The 18,060-nt window shown below is 37.1% G+C and overlaps 1 protein-coding gene across 19 annotated transcripts in view; it reads right to left on the bottom strand.

Moving 5' to 3' along the window:
• The window catches only part of SYNE1 (spectrin repeat containing nuclear envelope protein 1), a 523,271-nt gene that overhangs the window by 426,512 nt on the left and 78,699 nt on the right, over positions 1-18,060 (bottom strand). For all 19 annotated transcript variants that reach the window (XM_021936839.2, XM_031667714.1, XM_021936840.2 and 16 more), the window contains one exon: positions 967-1,028. In XM_021936839.2, coding sequence (XP_021792531.2) covers positions 967-1,028 — 62 coding nt within the window. The remainder of the gene's footprint in view (positions 1-966; positions 1,029-18,060) is intronic.

The raw sequence follows: 18,060 nt of genomic DNA, 5'->3' as shown, positions 1-18,060 counted from the left end.
TGGGACTAAAATAAACTGTCATGCTTTGTTTGCTTCTGCACTATCAAAATGGCTTTGGGGAAGCCCCTGATCAAAACCTGCCTATAGGGTTTTGCTTTACATACTACAGGCACCACTCTCAGCAAAAGTGAGAATAAAGAATTGGAAGATAAAATTGCTTTATCATCTAATTCATTTAACCAATTATTGTCTTGAAGGGAGAGTCCACATAACTTCAACTACATAATCATATAGACTACTCCTTTAAAAATTATCAGCAAATCCTCTAACTGAATTCAGACACAACTGTCCCATCATCTGAATGTATTTTTACAAATATGATGTCTCTTGGTTTGCTTATTTTTTCATCAGCAGTACAAGAGATCAATTTTATTATACTGTATCAAGATTAAGATTTATTTTATATTAGTATTTATGTTCAAAGACATTATAATATATAGACATATAGTCACCTAGTATCATTGAATGACAGTGGGGATAATACTAGAATGATTTTAGCCTTTTCATATCCTATTACCATGGTTACTTTTTTAAATCAAAGCCCCAGAGATGAGAGATACTATCATAATCTCTTTAGAAAAAACCTTTTGCTTAGCACAGATCACTTATAGCTTCTTTGTGTTCCAAATAGGAACAAACACACACAAATGAAAATCCAGCACAAATTCTCCTTTTGATATGACACACACATTAGTATTAGAAAAAATAATTGAATGAAATAGTTTCTCAAGATTCACAGAACTGACATGAAGTAACTGCTCTTCACTCTAGCTATAAGTTCATTTCTTCCCAGAAGCAATGTTAGCAAATTCCACTCTTAGGTAACAGCTAGACCAACCAGTAAGATTGCCAGTATCATTATTTGCAACAGTGACAACGGGGACACAAGCATTTTGTTATACTGGACATTGAATGATTTACTGGCTCAACCTAAGTAAACTCGTAATGCTGGGTAGTTTCCTTTACCTTGGCCAGATGAGAGTTGATCCATTTTGTGAAAGTTCGTTTTTGTACTATCTCTTGCTCGTCTAGAAGGAAAAAGAAATCTGGTTAAATAATGTAATATTTCATGAAGTTGTATAATGAGAAAAAGTCCTAGTTATACAAATCTGGAAGGAATTGTGAAATAGTTTTCTCATTCATTTTACCAATTATTGTCTTGAAGGGGAAAGTCAACAAAAGTCGACCTGTATAATCATATAGACTATTCCTTTTAAAATTATCTGCAAATGCTTTAAAATTTGCCATATGTTAGCCCTATGTTTACCTTCGTCCACTTATTTAAAATTCATATACTTCAACAAACCTGTTAAAAATAAAAATTCACCAAGACCACTAAGTGCTGAGTTTTATGCTAAGTGCAAAGGAATACAGAGGGCTGAATAGGGCAAGGTCTCTGATATAAAATATCTAGAGGTGGAAATGGACAAGCAAGGGCTATTAATAGCAGAGGGTTACAGAGTAATGCAATAAGAGCCGTATACATGTAGCACTAAAGGAACTTCATCCAGATGGGAGTGTGGTGACTACACCCTGGAGTGACCTCCAAAAATTCCCACCACATGGAGTCCCCATTTTTATGCTGGCAGAATGTGGGCAGAACCTGTGACTTGTGTCTAGCCAATAGGATATGACAACGGTGATGAGATGCCACACTTGTGATCATGTTACTTTATAATACTCCAGCTTAGCTGACTGGAATGAGAGATTCTCCTGCTGGCCTAGAAGAAGCAACCAGCCAGGTTGTGAAGTTCCTTTGGAAAGGCTCGATGGCAAGGAACTTGAGGTTCTCTTCAGGAGCGAAGTGCAATCTCACTGAACAGCAAGCAAGGCACCAGGCCCTTGTCAAACAGTCACAGGGAATGAATTCTGCTAACATGGTGACAGAGCCCAAAAGTGGGTTCTTCCATAGTTGAGCCTCCAGATAAGAATGAAATCCAGCTGATGCCTTAGTTATAGCCTTGCAAGACCCTGAACAGATAATGCAGCTAAGCTTTGCATGGACTCCTGACATGCAAACATTTGCAGATAATAAATGATTGTTGCTTTAAACTTCAAGGTTTGTGGTACTTTGTTAGGTAACAAGAGGAAACTAATATAGAAAGGGAAAGAGGTAGGGTTTGTGAAGGCTTTAATTAGAGGTTTGAAGAGATAAAAATGATGTTGGTAGTTTGACAGGAACAGCACTGAATATGTAGATTGCTTTGGGCAATATGGCTATTTTCACAATATTGATTCTTCTCATCCATAAGCATGGGTTGCTTTTCCATTTGTTTGTATCATCTATGATTTCTTCCAGCAGTGTTTTATGGTTCTTCTGGCAGAGATCTTTCATCTCTTTAGTGTATTCCAAGGTATTTTATTGTGTGTGACTATTGTACATGGGGTTGCATCCTTGATTTTGCTCTCAAGTTATAAGTTGTTGGTGTATAGAAATGCCACCAAATGTTGTACATTGATTTTGTATCCTGGGAGGGGGGTGTGGGTTGAAAAACTATCTATTGGGTAATATGCTCACTAACCAGGTGACAAGATCATTCATACACAAAACTCAGCGACACACAATTTAGTCATGTAACAAACCTGCACATGTAATCACTGCACATAAAATAAAAGTTAAAAAAAAAGAGATAAAAGCCACAGAGAAGTAGTTTAATACCTTCAAAAGAAGAAGTGAATTTTATCCACCCTACCAGCATGTCAGCTGTTAACAAACTAGTAAACACTATGTTGTGGGGGGCATAAACAAGAAATAATTTCAATCCCTCGCCTTTGAGGGATGATACTCAAATCTCTGTCTTTGTCTCTGACCTTGTCTGTGCTTCAGCCCAGACCATTTGCTTGTCTACTAGAATGTAAAGCCCAGGAGGACAGCAACTTGGTTCCCAATGCCTACAAGTACAACCAATAAGAATGAATGACTGAAGAAAATAAATACAAAACCTTATAATTTGGAGAAATTTTGAATCTATCTATAAAACTGACAGAATCCATTACCTCTAATATATTTTAACATGCTCTTTAATTTTCAAGTGTATATAAAAAACAAATCAGTATAAAAATAAGTAGCATTTCCTGTATACCAGGCACTGACATTTAGATAAATCAATCACTTTATATTTTAATTATCATTTATCATATATTACATATAATATGATATATGTACTAATCCATTAATTCTTGTCACAGATCTATGAGCGGGAACTATTATAATGCCCATTTTACATACAAAGCTGTCAAGACACTGAACTACCAAGGTCATCCAGTGGCAGAGCCATGCTGTAGACTTCAGAAATCTAGTAGTACACTCTGCCATTATACTGTCACTCAAGGGTAGCATAAAAATTACCACATTCATCTATCAAATATTAATCTCATGAAAATTATAAATTTGTAGTTCAAATTTTTTATCCTGAGAAACTTTAGGTTGTATAAATAAAGTTAGGTAGCAGCAAAATGATCTTAACTAATCAAGGTAGGTTTGATGGAATTTGGAACTTTATAATGCATAAAATCCAATTCAAAATCTAAAATAAACACAGATTATATGTAAATTGTTTATACTCAACTTGAGATTATATATTCTTTTATAAACATCACAAAATACCACTGCTTAAAAATGTCAATATAAATTGGTATAATATGTTAATGTATACTGTCATAAAATTAAATATATAATCTGATGATATATTACTTCTTAATATAAATTGTTATATTTTCACTATTATAACCTTTAATGAAATAACAATACTATTGTAACAATTTCCTCTGATGGTAAATCTTTGAGTTTATAGTTAGACTTCAGCTAACTGGCCTTTTTTCAGAATCCTCAAATTATCTTTTTTTGTAGCACAGCGTATATTTAAATGTCAAATTCTTTACGTGTTTCCTTTTTTACTATGGTTGCAAAAACAGATTTTACAAGGTCCTACAATTCACTTTTTGTATTATCAGACTTAGCTGAATTCTAAGTAAATATTTTTCTGATTTTACTTACTATTTTCCTAAAAGAAAAAATTTTTCTAATTATTCAGCAAACCCTCATTTTTTATGTAAAACTTGAAAAACTTACTCCCAAGATTTGGTAGTTAAACCTGATACCAAGAACATAAAATGTTTAATTTGTGGAAGTAACAGAAACACGCAACGAATGTCTATCAACTTGTGTTAAAAGTTTAACGAGCAATAACATTTCCTTTTAGTGCTGTTGACAAGGAACAAAATGAACCTTCATGACAAGGTCTATGAAGTTCTTAAGTACCGTCATGCACTGCATAATGATTTTTCGGCCAATGACAAACCTCATACATGACAGTAATGCCATAAGATTATAAACACAACTGAAAAATTCCAGTTGTCTAGTGACCTCCTGCCACTATTGCCTTTTCTATACTTAGGTAACCCATTGCCTTTTCTATATTTAGACATGTTCAGATACACAAAATACTTACCATGTGCTACAATTGCTTACAATATTCAGTACAGTCACATGCTATACAAGTTTGTAGCCTAGGAGTAACAGGCTATATCATGTAGCCTAGATGTGTAATAGTCTATACTCTCTAGGTTTGTGCAAGTACACTCTACAGTGTTCCCACAACAATGAATTCACCTAGAAGACAAATTTCTCAGAATATAACTCCATCATTAAGCTACACATGACTTTATATGTCATTATATTTAAGAAAACAGTTTAAATATATTTAACAAGTAACAACTTTATTAACAATGTTTCTGTCTACAACTTTTCTGCTTGAGAAGAGTTATGAGAATTTAGACCAATAGCAAAGGCATCATAAAATGGATGAGATGACAGCAGCATCAGGGTAGAGGAGAGGTGGGGCTGGGGAAGCCACACTATAGTGTGGGTGCTATACAGCTGTAATAGGCTCTGATTTAAGACCAGTTTTTGGTGTGGGTGATTATTACTGGGTAGAATTGGTTCAAATTCTCCTTCTCTCCTATAACCTAAATCGTAATAGGTTCCTAAAGGCCAGATTGTGTAACATTAAAAGCAACAACCACAAACGAGTTCCAAAAACTCTCTGGGTCCTTCATCCTTGAGGCTCGCATTGCTTTCCCTATTTCAAAAGCAGCTGGTCCTACAGACCTCAGGAACTGGAGTCTGCTGAGGCTATATAAACACCTAGCTCTGGGTAATATCATAAGGTAATATCCCTCTGTAGAAATGAGTAAAAAAATAAAGGGTTCTGGCTGAGATATTCAATTTCTGTATTTCTTTGCCCATTTTTAGATATTTTCTCAGTGTTTTGCCATTTCAGGGCAAGATCATGACACACAACAAATACACAAATGAGGCCCAATTTAGCAACTGTGATTCCATATGACTATTAAGAAATGATCACAGCTGATGATAGTTCATGATTTTCTTCCTGATGAGTCATACTAATAGTCACCTGTGGGTACTACGCAATTGTGGTTTTCTCCAGGTGACTTAAACATGTACCTGGAAGCCCAGCGATCATAATAAAAGGTGGCTTGGGTTATTGTGCAGCCGTTGCAATCAATCACAAATAATATACTGTCTAGAAACATATTAAATATACTTTTAATTTTACCATACACAACAAATTTACCAAATTTGTGATGTAAAACTGTGTCACAGGGTCTTATGACCACTAACTTTTAAATAGATTTACTAAATTACAAAAGTATTAAAATAAATGACAATATCCACTTAATGGATGGTATGTTTAAAATTCAGATAGTAAATGAAATTAGTATATTTTAATATATTGAATACATTCTTCCATAATAATTTATTTCTGAGAGATATAGCATTTCACGTATTAGTAGGTACATAATAATGCATAAGGTATTTGCACCAGAATCATAAACTATCATAAAGAGCAAAATAGTAAATTTCTAGAAGTATCCATCTGTAATTAATATCACATTTAATATATATATACTAGGAAGAGTCCGGGTGCTGCAGCTCATGCCTGTAATCCCAGCACTTTGGGAGGCCCAGGCAGGAAGATCACTTGAGATCAAGAGTTTGAGACTAGCCTGGCCAACATGGTGAAACTCTGTCTCTATGAATAATACAAAAATTAGCCAGACATGGTGGTGGGCACCTGTAATCCCAGCTACACGAGAGGCTAAGGTAGGAGAATCACTTGAACCTGGGAGGCAGAGGTTGCAGTGAGCCGAGATCATGCCACTGCACTCCAGCCTGGGAGACAGAGTGAAACTGTGTCTCAAAAGTTAATTAATTAACTAATACTAAGAAGAAAGAAATGCTGTTTATGTAAATATATATAGGTAAGCATGAACTTGCAATCTCTGACAAAAATAAATAAATAAATAAATAAATAAATGGTACCAGGCATTGATACATTTACAGGAAATTGCAGTAGGTTATGATAAACTTTTTGGGGTTTTCTTTTTGCAGATTATTATGCCTGATAGGTTGCTTTAATGATAATGATAGCTTAAATAAATGTCTTAAGGATTTAAATTATCTAAAAATATAAATGTAAATGTTAATTTAAAACAAATCACACATTTAAAATCATATCGTTCCTGGTAGTATCTAATAAAGATTTTTCATCATTTTTGATGCAGGCAAATACACCTCAATAAAATATTGGAATGAAATTGAAAAAACAGACAAATGCAGATTGAATTTCTTCCCACAACCAAATGATGTGACTACAAAGGGGGAACACAACAGCAAAGGCATGGAGTGACAAGGTAATGATTATTAATTACCAGCCACAGTCAAATGACTTGATTTGGGATCACAATTATACGGATTGCATATCTACAGTTGCTAAAATCAACACTAACTTTATTATATATGGGTAGGGACTAAAGTATATTGAATAGTCCAACACAGTAAAATGAACAATTTACAGGTGCATATAACTACTCAATGTTAAAATTTTAAAATTGAGTATATGAATGAAAAACATTTACAGGACCAGGCGGATTTCCAAATACGACCAGAAATCCTTCCCATTTTGATTAGCACATCCTTTGCAATGTGATCTTATTGCCCCTTCTCTTAGGATGTGGTCTCACTTCCCCAGACCTTGAGTCTGGGCTGGCATTGAGATCTGCATTGATCAATAATATGAAAGCAGTGATTTTAAGTGACATCTGAGGTTAGGCCTTAAGAGGACTTGAGATTCCACTTTGGCTATACTGGAATTCAACTCTGCTCTGAGACCTCTACACAAGGAAGCTGGTCTAAGATCCTTGTGAATAAGAAGTCACTTGGAGGATAGATTCTAAACCTCAAGAATAAGTAATAAAAGTACAAACTGGTGTGATGAAGGTATATTCCTATTTTGGGGGATTGGGAGGCTTTACTTATTTTTTTAAAACTCTACTGAGGTAAAGGGTTAAGCTGTAACATACTTCTTTGATGTCCTCACCCTTTTTGGCTCTGTTTTACTATAGCCCCTGATTTGTTGGTTATGTTAATATTTGTAGAAAGAGGTCTTGTATTTGCTGCATCATAATGACATTTGTACTACTTTGGCTGGTTTAAGTACAAATGAATGAAACAACCATTTCTCCTTTAGTTGACTTTACCCTGATTTCACCTAGCGTTTCAACGAGTAAAAATACAGCTTAAAAAAAGAAAAAAAAAAGAAGTCACTTGGAGGAGAACTAAGGTACCTCAGATGGCAGCCAGCAACAGCTGCCTGACTCATGAGTGAGCTGCCCTGGACCTGCCAGTCCAACTGATTCCCCGGAGCTGCATGCAGCCATGTGAATGGGCCCAGGCACAGCTGGCAGAAGGAACATTCAGCCCACTCACATAAACATGAGAAATCCTAAACTGTTGTTGCTCCATGCCACTAAGATTTGGTGGTGGTTTGTTGCACGGGAAAGGCTAACCAAAACAGAAATTGCTACCGGGAGTGTGCTGTTGCTCTAACAAAAATTTAAGTAAGACATACGGCGTTGGCCTTGGGACCAAATAGGGGAAGGAGAGTGGAAGGACACGAAGAGCCTATTAGTGGAAGCTGATTGAGCAGTGAGGGAACCGCCATTGGAAATTGGAGAAAGAGCCGTACGTATTTTGTATATTATATATTCTGTCACCTGCAGTAACTTGAACTCATGATTCTGGCTAGGGAGATTTCCTTGCAGAATGGTGACAGTGTCCATTGGCTTCTTTTAGCTACACATTATAAGGTGCTGGAAGAGACAGAAATGAGCTGTTTCATCTGCAGGCACAAGGCAGAGGAAACACAGAGGCCTAGGATATGATGAATTGAAAAATAAGATGTTTTGTTATTCCTAGTCTTTCCAAAAAAAAAAAAGATTTGCAAAGTAAGAAAAAGCTTCAGGGTAAGAGCAAATCAAAGGTATGACTATTGTTAAAAACTCAAGAAGAGTTTGACTTGTTTAGCATATAAATGATATCACATAGTACCTTTCATTCTGTATCTCACTTATTTAATTTAGCACAATGTCCTTCAGGTTCATCCACATCATTGCAAATGGTAGGATTTCCTTATTTTTTATGGAGGAATAATATTCAATTGTACGTGTGTGTCACATTTTCTTTATTTATCTGTCATAGATGTGTTAATTAACTTGATTTTGGTAATCATTTCACAATTTATATGTACATCAAACCATCACACTATACAACTTAAATATATATAAGTTGTATTCGTCGCTTATACCTCAATAAGGCTCGGGAAAAAGAGAGCATTTGGAAAGATTTAAGGTAGCGCCCAGTTTGACCTTCCCAACTAGACAAACCAGCTTCTAAGCATCTTAAGGAGCACTGCCCACAGCAACCTCATCTGTGTCCAATATTTGTTTCAAAGTTGAGATTTTCAAGTTGAGATATGTGGAGTTTAAATAAGTCAAACACTTTCTGAGTTTTCAACAATAGTCATACCTTTGAGTTGCTGTTACCCTGAAGCTTTTCCTTACTTTGCAAATCTTTTTTTGCAAAGTTGAGTGCACAGAACGCACTACAGACAAGTTTTTAGGAAGCCACAGCTTTCACTGAAGGGACAATACCATTCCGAATGAACAGGAGACTGGAACCACAACTTTGTGTGGCTAGGAAGAAGGCTAAGGAAACTATCAGTCACAATCCTGAGCTATTTCTTACCAAGATAACAAGGAACATGCCTTGCCCCTGGATGAAAGGAACTGGCCACATGCGGCTCACTGGATTTCAGAATGGCTGGACCACAATTGCTCCCTCTGTTCAATTCTCTCGCCCCTTGGACAGAAGCATCTATTGCAGTGACCGCACTCCTGCCTCATCACTCCATGTTGAAGAAGTGGGGAGTGGGTAACTTCTCTTTTTAGTTTACGGGTCTATGGATTGAGAGAAATTTCACCTGAGGAACCTCATCTCTATCTGGACAAGATGCAAACAATGCAACACAGGACTTAGAGCTTGATGCCAAACCGAAGGCTGCAGGAGATTTTGATACCTTGAGAGTGGATGAATGTATTTTCCATGCAGGAAGAAAAAAACAGTAGCAACGAGAGGACAGATTTTAAATTATGGCCACAAAATCCTCTGGTCCAACTATGTATCCTTTTTATGATGACTTTGTCCTTCCTCCCATCCAGGGGTAGAATCAATTTCCCTTCCCCTTGAATCTGAACTCGTACGGTACTTGTTTAATTAATAATGCAGCAGAAATGACTTTATGTCATCTGATCTAGGCCTTAAGAAGTCGTAAAGTTTCTGTTTTAGCTGTCCTGGATCTGCATCCTAAAACCCCTGTACAAAGAAAGCAGTTTATATTAGAAAATGTTTCCATCTGTGCAAGAATTCAGATGTCCCATTTGTTAGCTAGAACTAACCACCAGGCACGTGAATGAGGTCACCTTGGATCTTCAAGCTCAGTCAGCCCTGCAGGTGAACTCAGCCACAGGTGAACCCAAGGGAAGTCAACAAACTGAGGCCTGAGACTTCAAGGCTGATGCTTCTGATACCTCCTCTCTCCCACATCCATACATACTTGATACAAATTCCTTGTGGAAAGAAAGCATTTTTCTCAATATCGCATTCCTAAAGATCAGCCCCCTGCCTGGTATATTGTCTTATAGATGTGTCCTTATGAAACCATCCAAATTTAACTGTGAACTAACCAGCAAATCCACATACTGTGAGGAAGGATGAATTGTGATTGGCTTAAGTACAGAATTTTGGAGCAGTTTGTTACACAGCAAAGGCTAACTGAAATAAAGGCATTTACATGTGTGTGTGGGTGGTGGGGGTGGAGGGGTCCTTCTCCTCCTGCCTCACTCTGTTTTCCATAATGAAAAGATTCTAGGCTTAATTGTTTGGGCCTGTCTCCTAGGCTTTTCCTCTTCTAATCAGACAAGTAATGGATTAAAAATTGCAAAGAACAAAGGCAACCAAAGTTACTCTACATGAGTTCTGACATGGATTGATGGGAAGGGACAGAGGAGAAGAGGAGAGAAAATTAATAGCTATCTACAGCTGTGGGCTTGAGGGAAAAGATAAGAGAATTTTTAGGGAGTCTTGCCTGTGTAGAGTCCTCTAATGACTGCTTCAAATTTTTTTTTCAAGTGAATGTCAGTAAAGACTTACATTGCTCTTAAGACTTTCAGAATTGGAGTTGCTTTTCTTTTGTATTTAAAACCAGTGGCTAGATTGAAAGAGTCTAATTTTGTTAAAGTTACATTTGCAAAATGTACCATTTCACTTTAAATCTAAGGCAGATAGAATGAAAGGAATATAATTATCTCAGCTTCTAAGTTAGAGTTTCTCAACCTCAGCAATAATGACATTTGGGGAAGATGATTCTTTGTCATGGGAGGCAGTCTTAAGCATTAGAGGATATCTAGCAACGTCATTGGCCTTTACACATTAGATGCTGGTAGTACCCTACACCCTAGTCTGACCATCAAAGATATCGCTAGACATTGCCAAATTTCTGCTGGGGGTAAAAATCATCCCAGTTGACAACCTCTACCTAAACTTTTCATTTATGTATGACAATGGGCATAAACCAGTGTAAACTTTTGAAAACATATATAACATTACTATGACTATCAATGTTTAAACTGAGTTATTATTGTCCAATACATGACTCTACAGTTATTACCATATTGGGCTATTAACACAATTTATGTTTGTTTAAGCAGAAATCCTTTACCATGAGATATATCTATTTGAGAAGTGACAAAATATAGTAAATCTGAGACTTCTGCTGAAAGGCTATATAGAAATTACACAATTTTTCGATTATGAATTAAAATATCTTATGATGTCTGAAATTATGTCATTCAAATCTGGAAAGTTTGGCCTTATGTGGTGGGCAGGTATGAGTGGGAGAGGGTGTATAGATCCTGATAGTGTGTTCGATTTATCTTACAATTCTAAACCTCTAATAATATTTTAGAACTTTATAAAGCAAAATCTATTTTTTAAAAAACAAATATTTTAAAAATCTTAAAATTTACAAAATTTTAATATATCTGTCACAGTGGTGCAGTTATACAAGGACACACATATTAGAAAATGTACTAGGCACTGGGTTGGCTTCTAGGGCAACAACAATGTGGAAATGCTGTCATCTCACGAAGAATTTGTCTCATATGTGTCGGGGTGTGGAAAAGAGGAGGGGACAGATGCATCAGCCTTGAAGCCTTGGACGGGCCTCAAGTTTGTAACTTTGTAGCAAATAATTTGGTAGCAAAAAATTGACCTGTAGTAAATAATTTGGTAGCAAAAAAAATGACCTGAATTGAGAAAACGCTATTTATAGTCTTTCATTATCCCACTTAATGTGAAAATTCATACTTTTCTCTGCAGAAGTACCAACGTCTTTGATTGCAAGGTGCTGCCACAGACCCTGATTGAGAGTGAACCATAATAAATAGTATGTGTATCAAATTACGTTTCTAAAATCCAAAAGATTCTGAGTTTGAAAACAAAGACTTACAGAAAAAGGGTTGTGTGAATCACACAGAAGTGCAGGGATGGAGATGTGCACTCAGAGGGTAATAATCACAACAGAGGGAATGAAGCAATCAATACAACGGGAGGAAAAACAGCACAGCTTATTGTGGCACTTCAAACCTTTTAGTTCTAAATCAAGACCACATTGGAATAGTTTCAAGCAGAACTTTTGTGGATTTTTTCCTGATACCTTTTTCTTCCTCTATTTTTGTGTATAATGTTGCAGAAGACAGTGATCGGATAGTAAAGTAATGAAAATACCTTTTACCTCTTATCTGTATAGCACTTGAACTTATTCATGTTTTGTATACATTTCTCATTTGGGTTCTCACAAATAACATGCCACATACACAGAGAAGATCACTAACGTGGATGTGAACAAGGAAGCTAAAGAGTAGTGGGGGTGAGGAAATATGCCAAAAATCTAGAAACTAGAATGAGGGCTGAAGAGTTACAGAATAATGACCAGTGTTTAAATAATCAGACTCTTACCCTAATCTAATTTTGACCAGATCGATTTGCTGATTATTTAATTCACTTATTTAATAAATTCCACTGTGCCCCTCACATGTCCCAGCCATTCTGCTGACCAGCTGTGGATGCAATCTGAGAGGATGGGTTTGGTTCCTGATTGTCCAGCGGGGAAAATAGTAATCAAAAAGAATTACACCACAGTCCAGGTTTTGTATATGCAAAGAAAAGTTAAGAACAGTGACAAGAAATATATTAGTAGATTTAAAAACTATCACTGCTACATGATTAAAGATTATTCTGGTAGAAAACATGAAAGCCTACCCTCCCACTGTTTGCTATGATGGAAGCCAAGGAGAAAATGCTGCCTGTACATCTAAGAGTTTTCCTACTGAATTACATATAAAGGTATATATTAATGAAAACACGAAGACAACTGATCTCTTGGAAGACAACTGATCTCAGAGAGCACAGAAGCCTTGAGAAGGACTTCAAGCTGAGGCTGGACAAACTTGCCACATGTAGCCAGCTCCCTCCTGTAAAATGTTGTGTCTCCCGCTTTTGCAAGAAAGCCACCAAAACTAAGAAATATTTTCCTGTCATGAGCTCTTAGCAATACCAGGGCAAGAGAAAGAAAGGGAGTCTTGAAAAATGCCCTGAAATACTACCTTCATACAACCACTTTATTTTAACCTGAAACTGTATTTCAATCCTAAGAGTTTCAACCATTCAAAATACATTCTTTTGTGTGGAATAGGGGAGAAGCAGGGAGAAAAGCTGGTCACAGTGTTCATATATTTTATGTCCAACATTTAGTCTACACTTTTAAAAAACCCACCGTTCTCTCAAATAAACATGACTGTTCTCAGAGAGTGCTTTCAAAGTTTGGTCGTTGCTTTTCATCAAATTACTGTCTTAAGTAGGTTCAGGATTTTACAATCTTACCTTTTCACATTTTGGGATTTTGCATTTCAAATTACTGCTAATATTATTTCTTATTTCTTATTTTTTATTTTATTATTTCTTATATATAAGAAATTTTTTTCTTAAATAAATAATATTATTTCTTATTTCTTATTTCTCTCACCCTGTGATCTAAATGTTCCTTCTCTCTCTCTCACATAATATATATTTATATTTATATATTTACATATTTATATTACAGATTTATATATTATTTTCTCAATATCCAAGCACAGATACAATAATTTGACACAATTTCACTTATATTTTATACTGCCTGTCTCCTTGAGAAGATGTAAAGAGAGCTACAATTTTAACAACAAAAGTCATAAATCTTAGATGGAGATGAAATGAAAAACAGCAAGCACCTGAAAGAGTGAACCTGAGAAATAAGGTCAAATCATAGAGTTTGAACAGCCAATGTTAGAAATTCCAATCTCAAATTCAACCCCCAGCAAGTAATTCAATGAGCCACTTGGAAGACCTGCACTCAGTGGTTAATCCCGAACAGAGCACCAGGTGGTGCTGTTGCTTTCGGCTGCTTCAGATCTAGCATGGTATTAGCCACGTTCCTCATAATAGAAGATCCACTGGACTCCAAAACCTGTGGCCACAGCGGCAGCTGCAGGGGCTTCCACAAGAGACAGCAGCTGGTGGTTGTCACAAATAAATTTCCTGAGTGTCAATCCACCTCACATGCTAAAATTTATTTGTATAGTAATGAATAATTTTAAAGGTCACTTTTTATAATAATAGATATCTATGTTCTACTTAGAATGTATGTGGCAGCCATATGTTGCATATATTCACTATACATATTATCTAATTAAAACTTTGCAATAACCATGTGAGGAAATATCCTCTACCCTCACCAATTTTACATGTAAAGAGACTGGAGCAAACGAGGTTCATCAACTTTCTTGAGGTGACACAGACACTAAACGCGGAACATGGATATCTGTCTGCCTCAAAAGCCCATACCTTCAATTACTTCATTCTACTCTCATGTCCAAATTGCCCATTAGGGTTTCCAGAATAACTTTACATATCACATCCTATCTGGAGATAGGTAATGTAGACACAATTCCCAACTCACAGATGAGGAAGCCGTGTCAGAAATGGGTATCTCAGCAAGCAAGTGCCAAAGTCAGATGAAACCCTCCTTACTCCCTTTCCCCCTGTACCATATTAAAAATGACATGGCCAGAATCCAGCTGGTCGATAGAGCACCTCCAAGCTAGGCCATGATGCTCAGTTATCTTCCTGAGCTACAAACTATAAAGAGTTCTATCCAGGGACAACTTGACCGCCTATCCCCAGTTCTTCAACCTTGTCTATCCTCATTCTCAGCCCATCTTACTACTGCTTAAGCCTCCTCAATAGAGCAGGAAATGTTTATGGGAATTGGCTCACCTATGAATCCACAGAATAATTTCCCTTTCACATGTCTGTATTTGCATCTGACTTTGGTATTATTATTATATCATGTGTCATAGGTCAGGATAACAGGGAAACAAATTCTAGAAGCAATTTTATCAGCAGGAGGTTTTTTAGCATGTGGTCTCAAGAACTGAAAACTTTTAAGTGTGGAGAAGACGAATAGGACACTGGGAGATGCTGGACTCATGCAATTATGTAGCTGAAGCTAGGAGAGTCTTTCAGAGATGTCCTAAATGAAGGCAAGGGGCTGGGACTTTGCATCCAGGTATTGGCCAGTTGCTGGATATGGGGTGGCCCTGGGAGGAGGTATAACTTGAGAAAGGCAGATCCCCGGGGCTGAGGACCAGTCCTGGGGAGAGGCTCAGCTGTGAGTCTTTAGCAGGCAACACTTGGAGAGCTGGGAATGAGGGCCTCAGAGCTGAGGGGCATGGTCTGCACTGTGCCCCAGGCATCTGCTGCACTAGCTACAGTGTTAACTACTAAGCTCTGAAAATTTAAACAGTCCCAGCAACAATGAAAATAGCAGCACAGTCCCAACAATAATGAGGTTTGTAGTTCTCATTAGTTGTATGCTATGTTCGATATACTGCATTCAAAGCGGGTGAAGATTTGCTCCTATTTCTATTTGGGACTACAGCCAAACACCTGACCACCAAGAGATGCTGCCTCCTCCATTTATTTCAAAATGAACAAAGTGTTCAAGGCCCACTTTTGTACTTTTCTGAGGACTGGATCAAAAGTCTGAGGGCTTCTGGATCAAAAGATCGACAGTGCAAGGACAGGGAAGGGACCATAGCTTTCTTGAGGCAGCCAATTCATGGAGTTCTCCAAACCATCTTAGACACCTTAGTTTTTCGATCAATTTCTTACTAATTCATATGCTTCCTCAGTTTAACCAACCAAACTTGGTTGTATATTTCTACCCTCTGAGCCTGCCTGTCTGAGGTACCATTTTACTTCTCTAACCACACAACTTTGGCAGCCATTATCTAGTTCTGCCCTCTGACCTCCATATCATCATCCACCCTTTGCATAATTATTTCTCCTGAATATGATGCTGTTTTTCCAGCTCTTAAACATCATCACCCAAGAGCCTATACAAATAAAAAACATGGATTGCCAAGTAGTGGCATGTAGGCAGAATCTGGGCCCCAAATGTATTTTCCTTCATCAGCAACCTTCCAAGAAAACATTTTAATTTAAAAGTTTGTAGGTACAACTTAAGTTCTAATTTTTCCACAGGCCCATCACTTTCTTTTGTCTTTAACCAGTTACTTCTCAAATCACCAGAAGGTAACGGGATTTAAGACATCTTAAAAGAGGAAGACTTATATTTCAAATACTCACAAATGGGAAGTGAGATGTTGAAAAAGCAACATGATGAGAAATCTTAGGAAGGGCAAAGAAGTAAAATAGAGACTCTTGATTTTAAATAAACTCATATTTTTTGTTATGATTATTATATCTTTGTTATAGATATGTTATGTCTTTGGGGAAATTGGAAAAGATATTCTGTTTACATTCTCAATCCCTTCCCCCAGTATAAGCATATATCACATAACTTTTCAGCCAATGATGAACCACATGAAATTACAATACTGTATTTTTACTGTACTTTTTATGTTCAGATATGTTTAGACACACACATATTTAACATTGTAGTACAATTGCCTACAGTGTTCAGTACAGTAACATGCTATTCAGGTTGATAGCCTAGGAGCAAACAGCTATTAACACATAGCCAAGGTGTGTAGTAGGCTATGTCATCTAGGCTTGTGTAAGTACCCTCTGTGATGTACGCACAATGACAAAACTGCCTAATAATCCATTTCTCAGAATGTATCTTCATTGTGAAGCAATACCTGATTGTATTTTAAATTAGTATACGTTTAAGCAAGTACATTATTTCGCTGAAACCCAGAACAATCGGAACCCAAGAAAAGTTACTTGCAATGATGTAAAGATATGAATGAATTCATGTAATCTGATAAATAACAATATAACATGTTGGTTTTATATATAAACAAACATCATAACTAAATTTCAATGAGTTATAAGAATGCATAGTATATATTATATAAGATTTTAGAAAATATGAGAATCTATATCCAGAGCAAGCTTGTTATCAGTAAATTCCATGTAGCTAAACCGGAATAAAACTTACTGTTGTATCTACATTTGTTTCCTAGTAGGGAAAATGGTTCAGTTACCTATGTCCTCAAGGTTATCACTGAAGAAAAACTGCTGTGATACCAGAGGAAAACTTGAGAGCATCTGGTTATCATCCTATATGTAAACATGGTGAAAAAGAGGTGAAATTCTGAGGCATCCTCACATTTTAAAAGAGATCTGAAAACAAAGTGATATCAGCAAGATGGCAGAATAGCAGTTTCCAGGGCTCATTTCCTGAGAGACATCAATCTGAACAACCCATTCATATGCAACAAAAATATCTTCACAAGAGCTAAGGAATATAGTGCCTGAGTAGAGCACAGAAATAAACACATACACTGAAGAGGGTATGAAGGACAATTTCATATTACCCACCCATATCACCCCCTTCCCAAGCCTGTACAGCATACCATGGAGAGATAACTTTCATATGAGGGAGAATAGTGAAGTGAGCACCTGACTTCACAGTAGACTCCAGCACTTGCCCCAGTGAACTCTAGTGTCAAGTTGGCCCCTTCAGACCGAGGATTTGGGCCTGCCCATGCAGATCTATGTTTCAGGACTGCCCTCGTAGACCCAGGTGCCAGACCAACTCCAGTACAGGAATGCCCCCATGTACTCAGGCCACAAGTCCACCCCAGTGCCTGACTGTTGTCTGTGGACTTAGGTTTTAGGCCATCCTCCACAGACCCAGTCACCAGGCCCACCCCAATGGACCATAGTTCCAAGGTTGACTCCCATGGTCCAAAATATCAAGTCAGCCCATCTGTCCCCTGACCAAGACATCAGGCCAGCCCTCCCAAGGATTTCAGTAGCATGTCTATCCATGGACCTTTCCAGCTGACCTTTTCAGAATCCTTGGTCAGGCTGACTGGTGAAGGGCTTTCCCTTTAAGGCCAGTTGAAGACTGGCAAATGTGCCTATGTCTTCAAATGCATAGGCACCAGCTCAAGGCCACAACAAACCAAATGTCAGGGAAATATGACACTACCAAAGGAGCAAATAAAGTACCAGTAACTGACTTAAAGCAATGAAGATCCATGAATTGCTGGAGAAATAATTTAAAA

The sequence above is a fragment of the Papio anubis genome, chromosome 6 (assembly GCF_008728515.1).
Source record: "Papio anubis isolate 15944 chromosome 6, Panubis1.0, whole genome shotgun sequence".
Classification (NCBI taxonomy): Eukaryota; Metazoa; Chordata; class Mammalia; order Primates; family Cercopithecidae; genus Papio; species Papio anubis.
The sequence above is the reverse complement of the archived record's forward strand: the minus strand, read 5'-3'. Positions and strand labels throughout refer to the sequence as shown.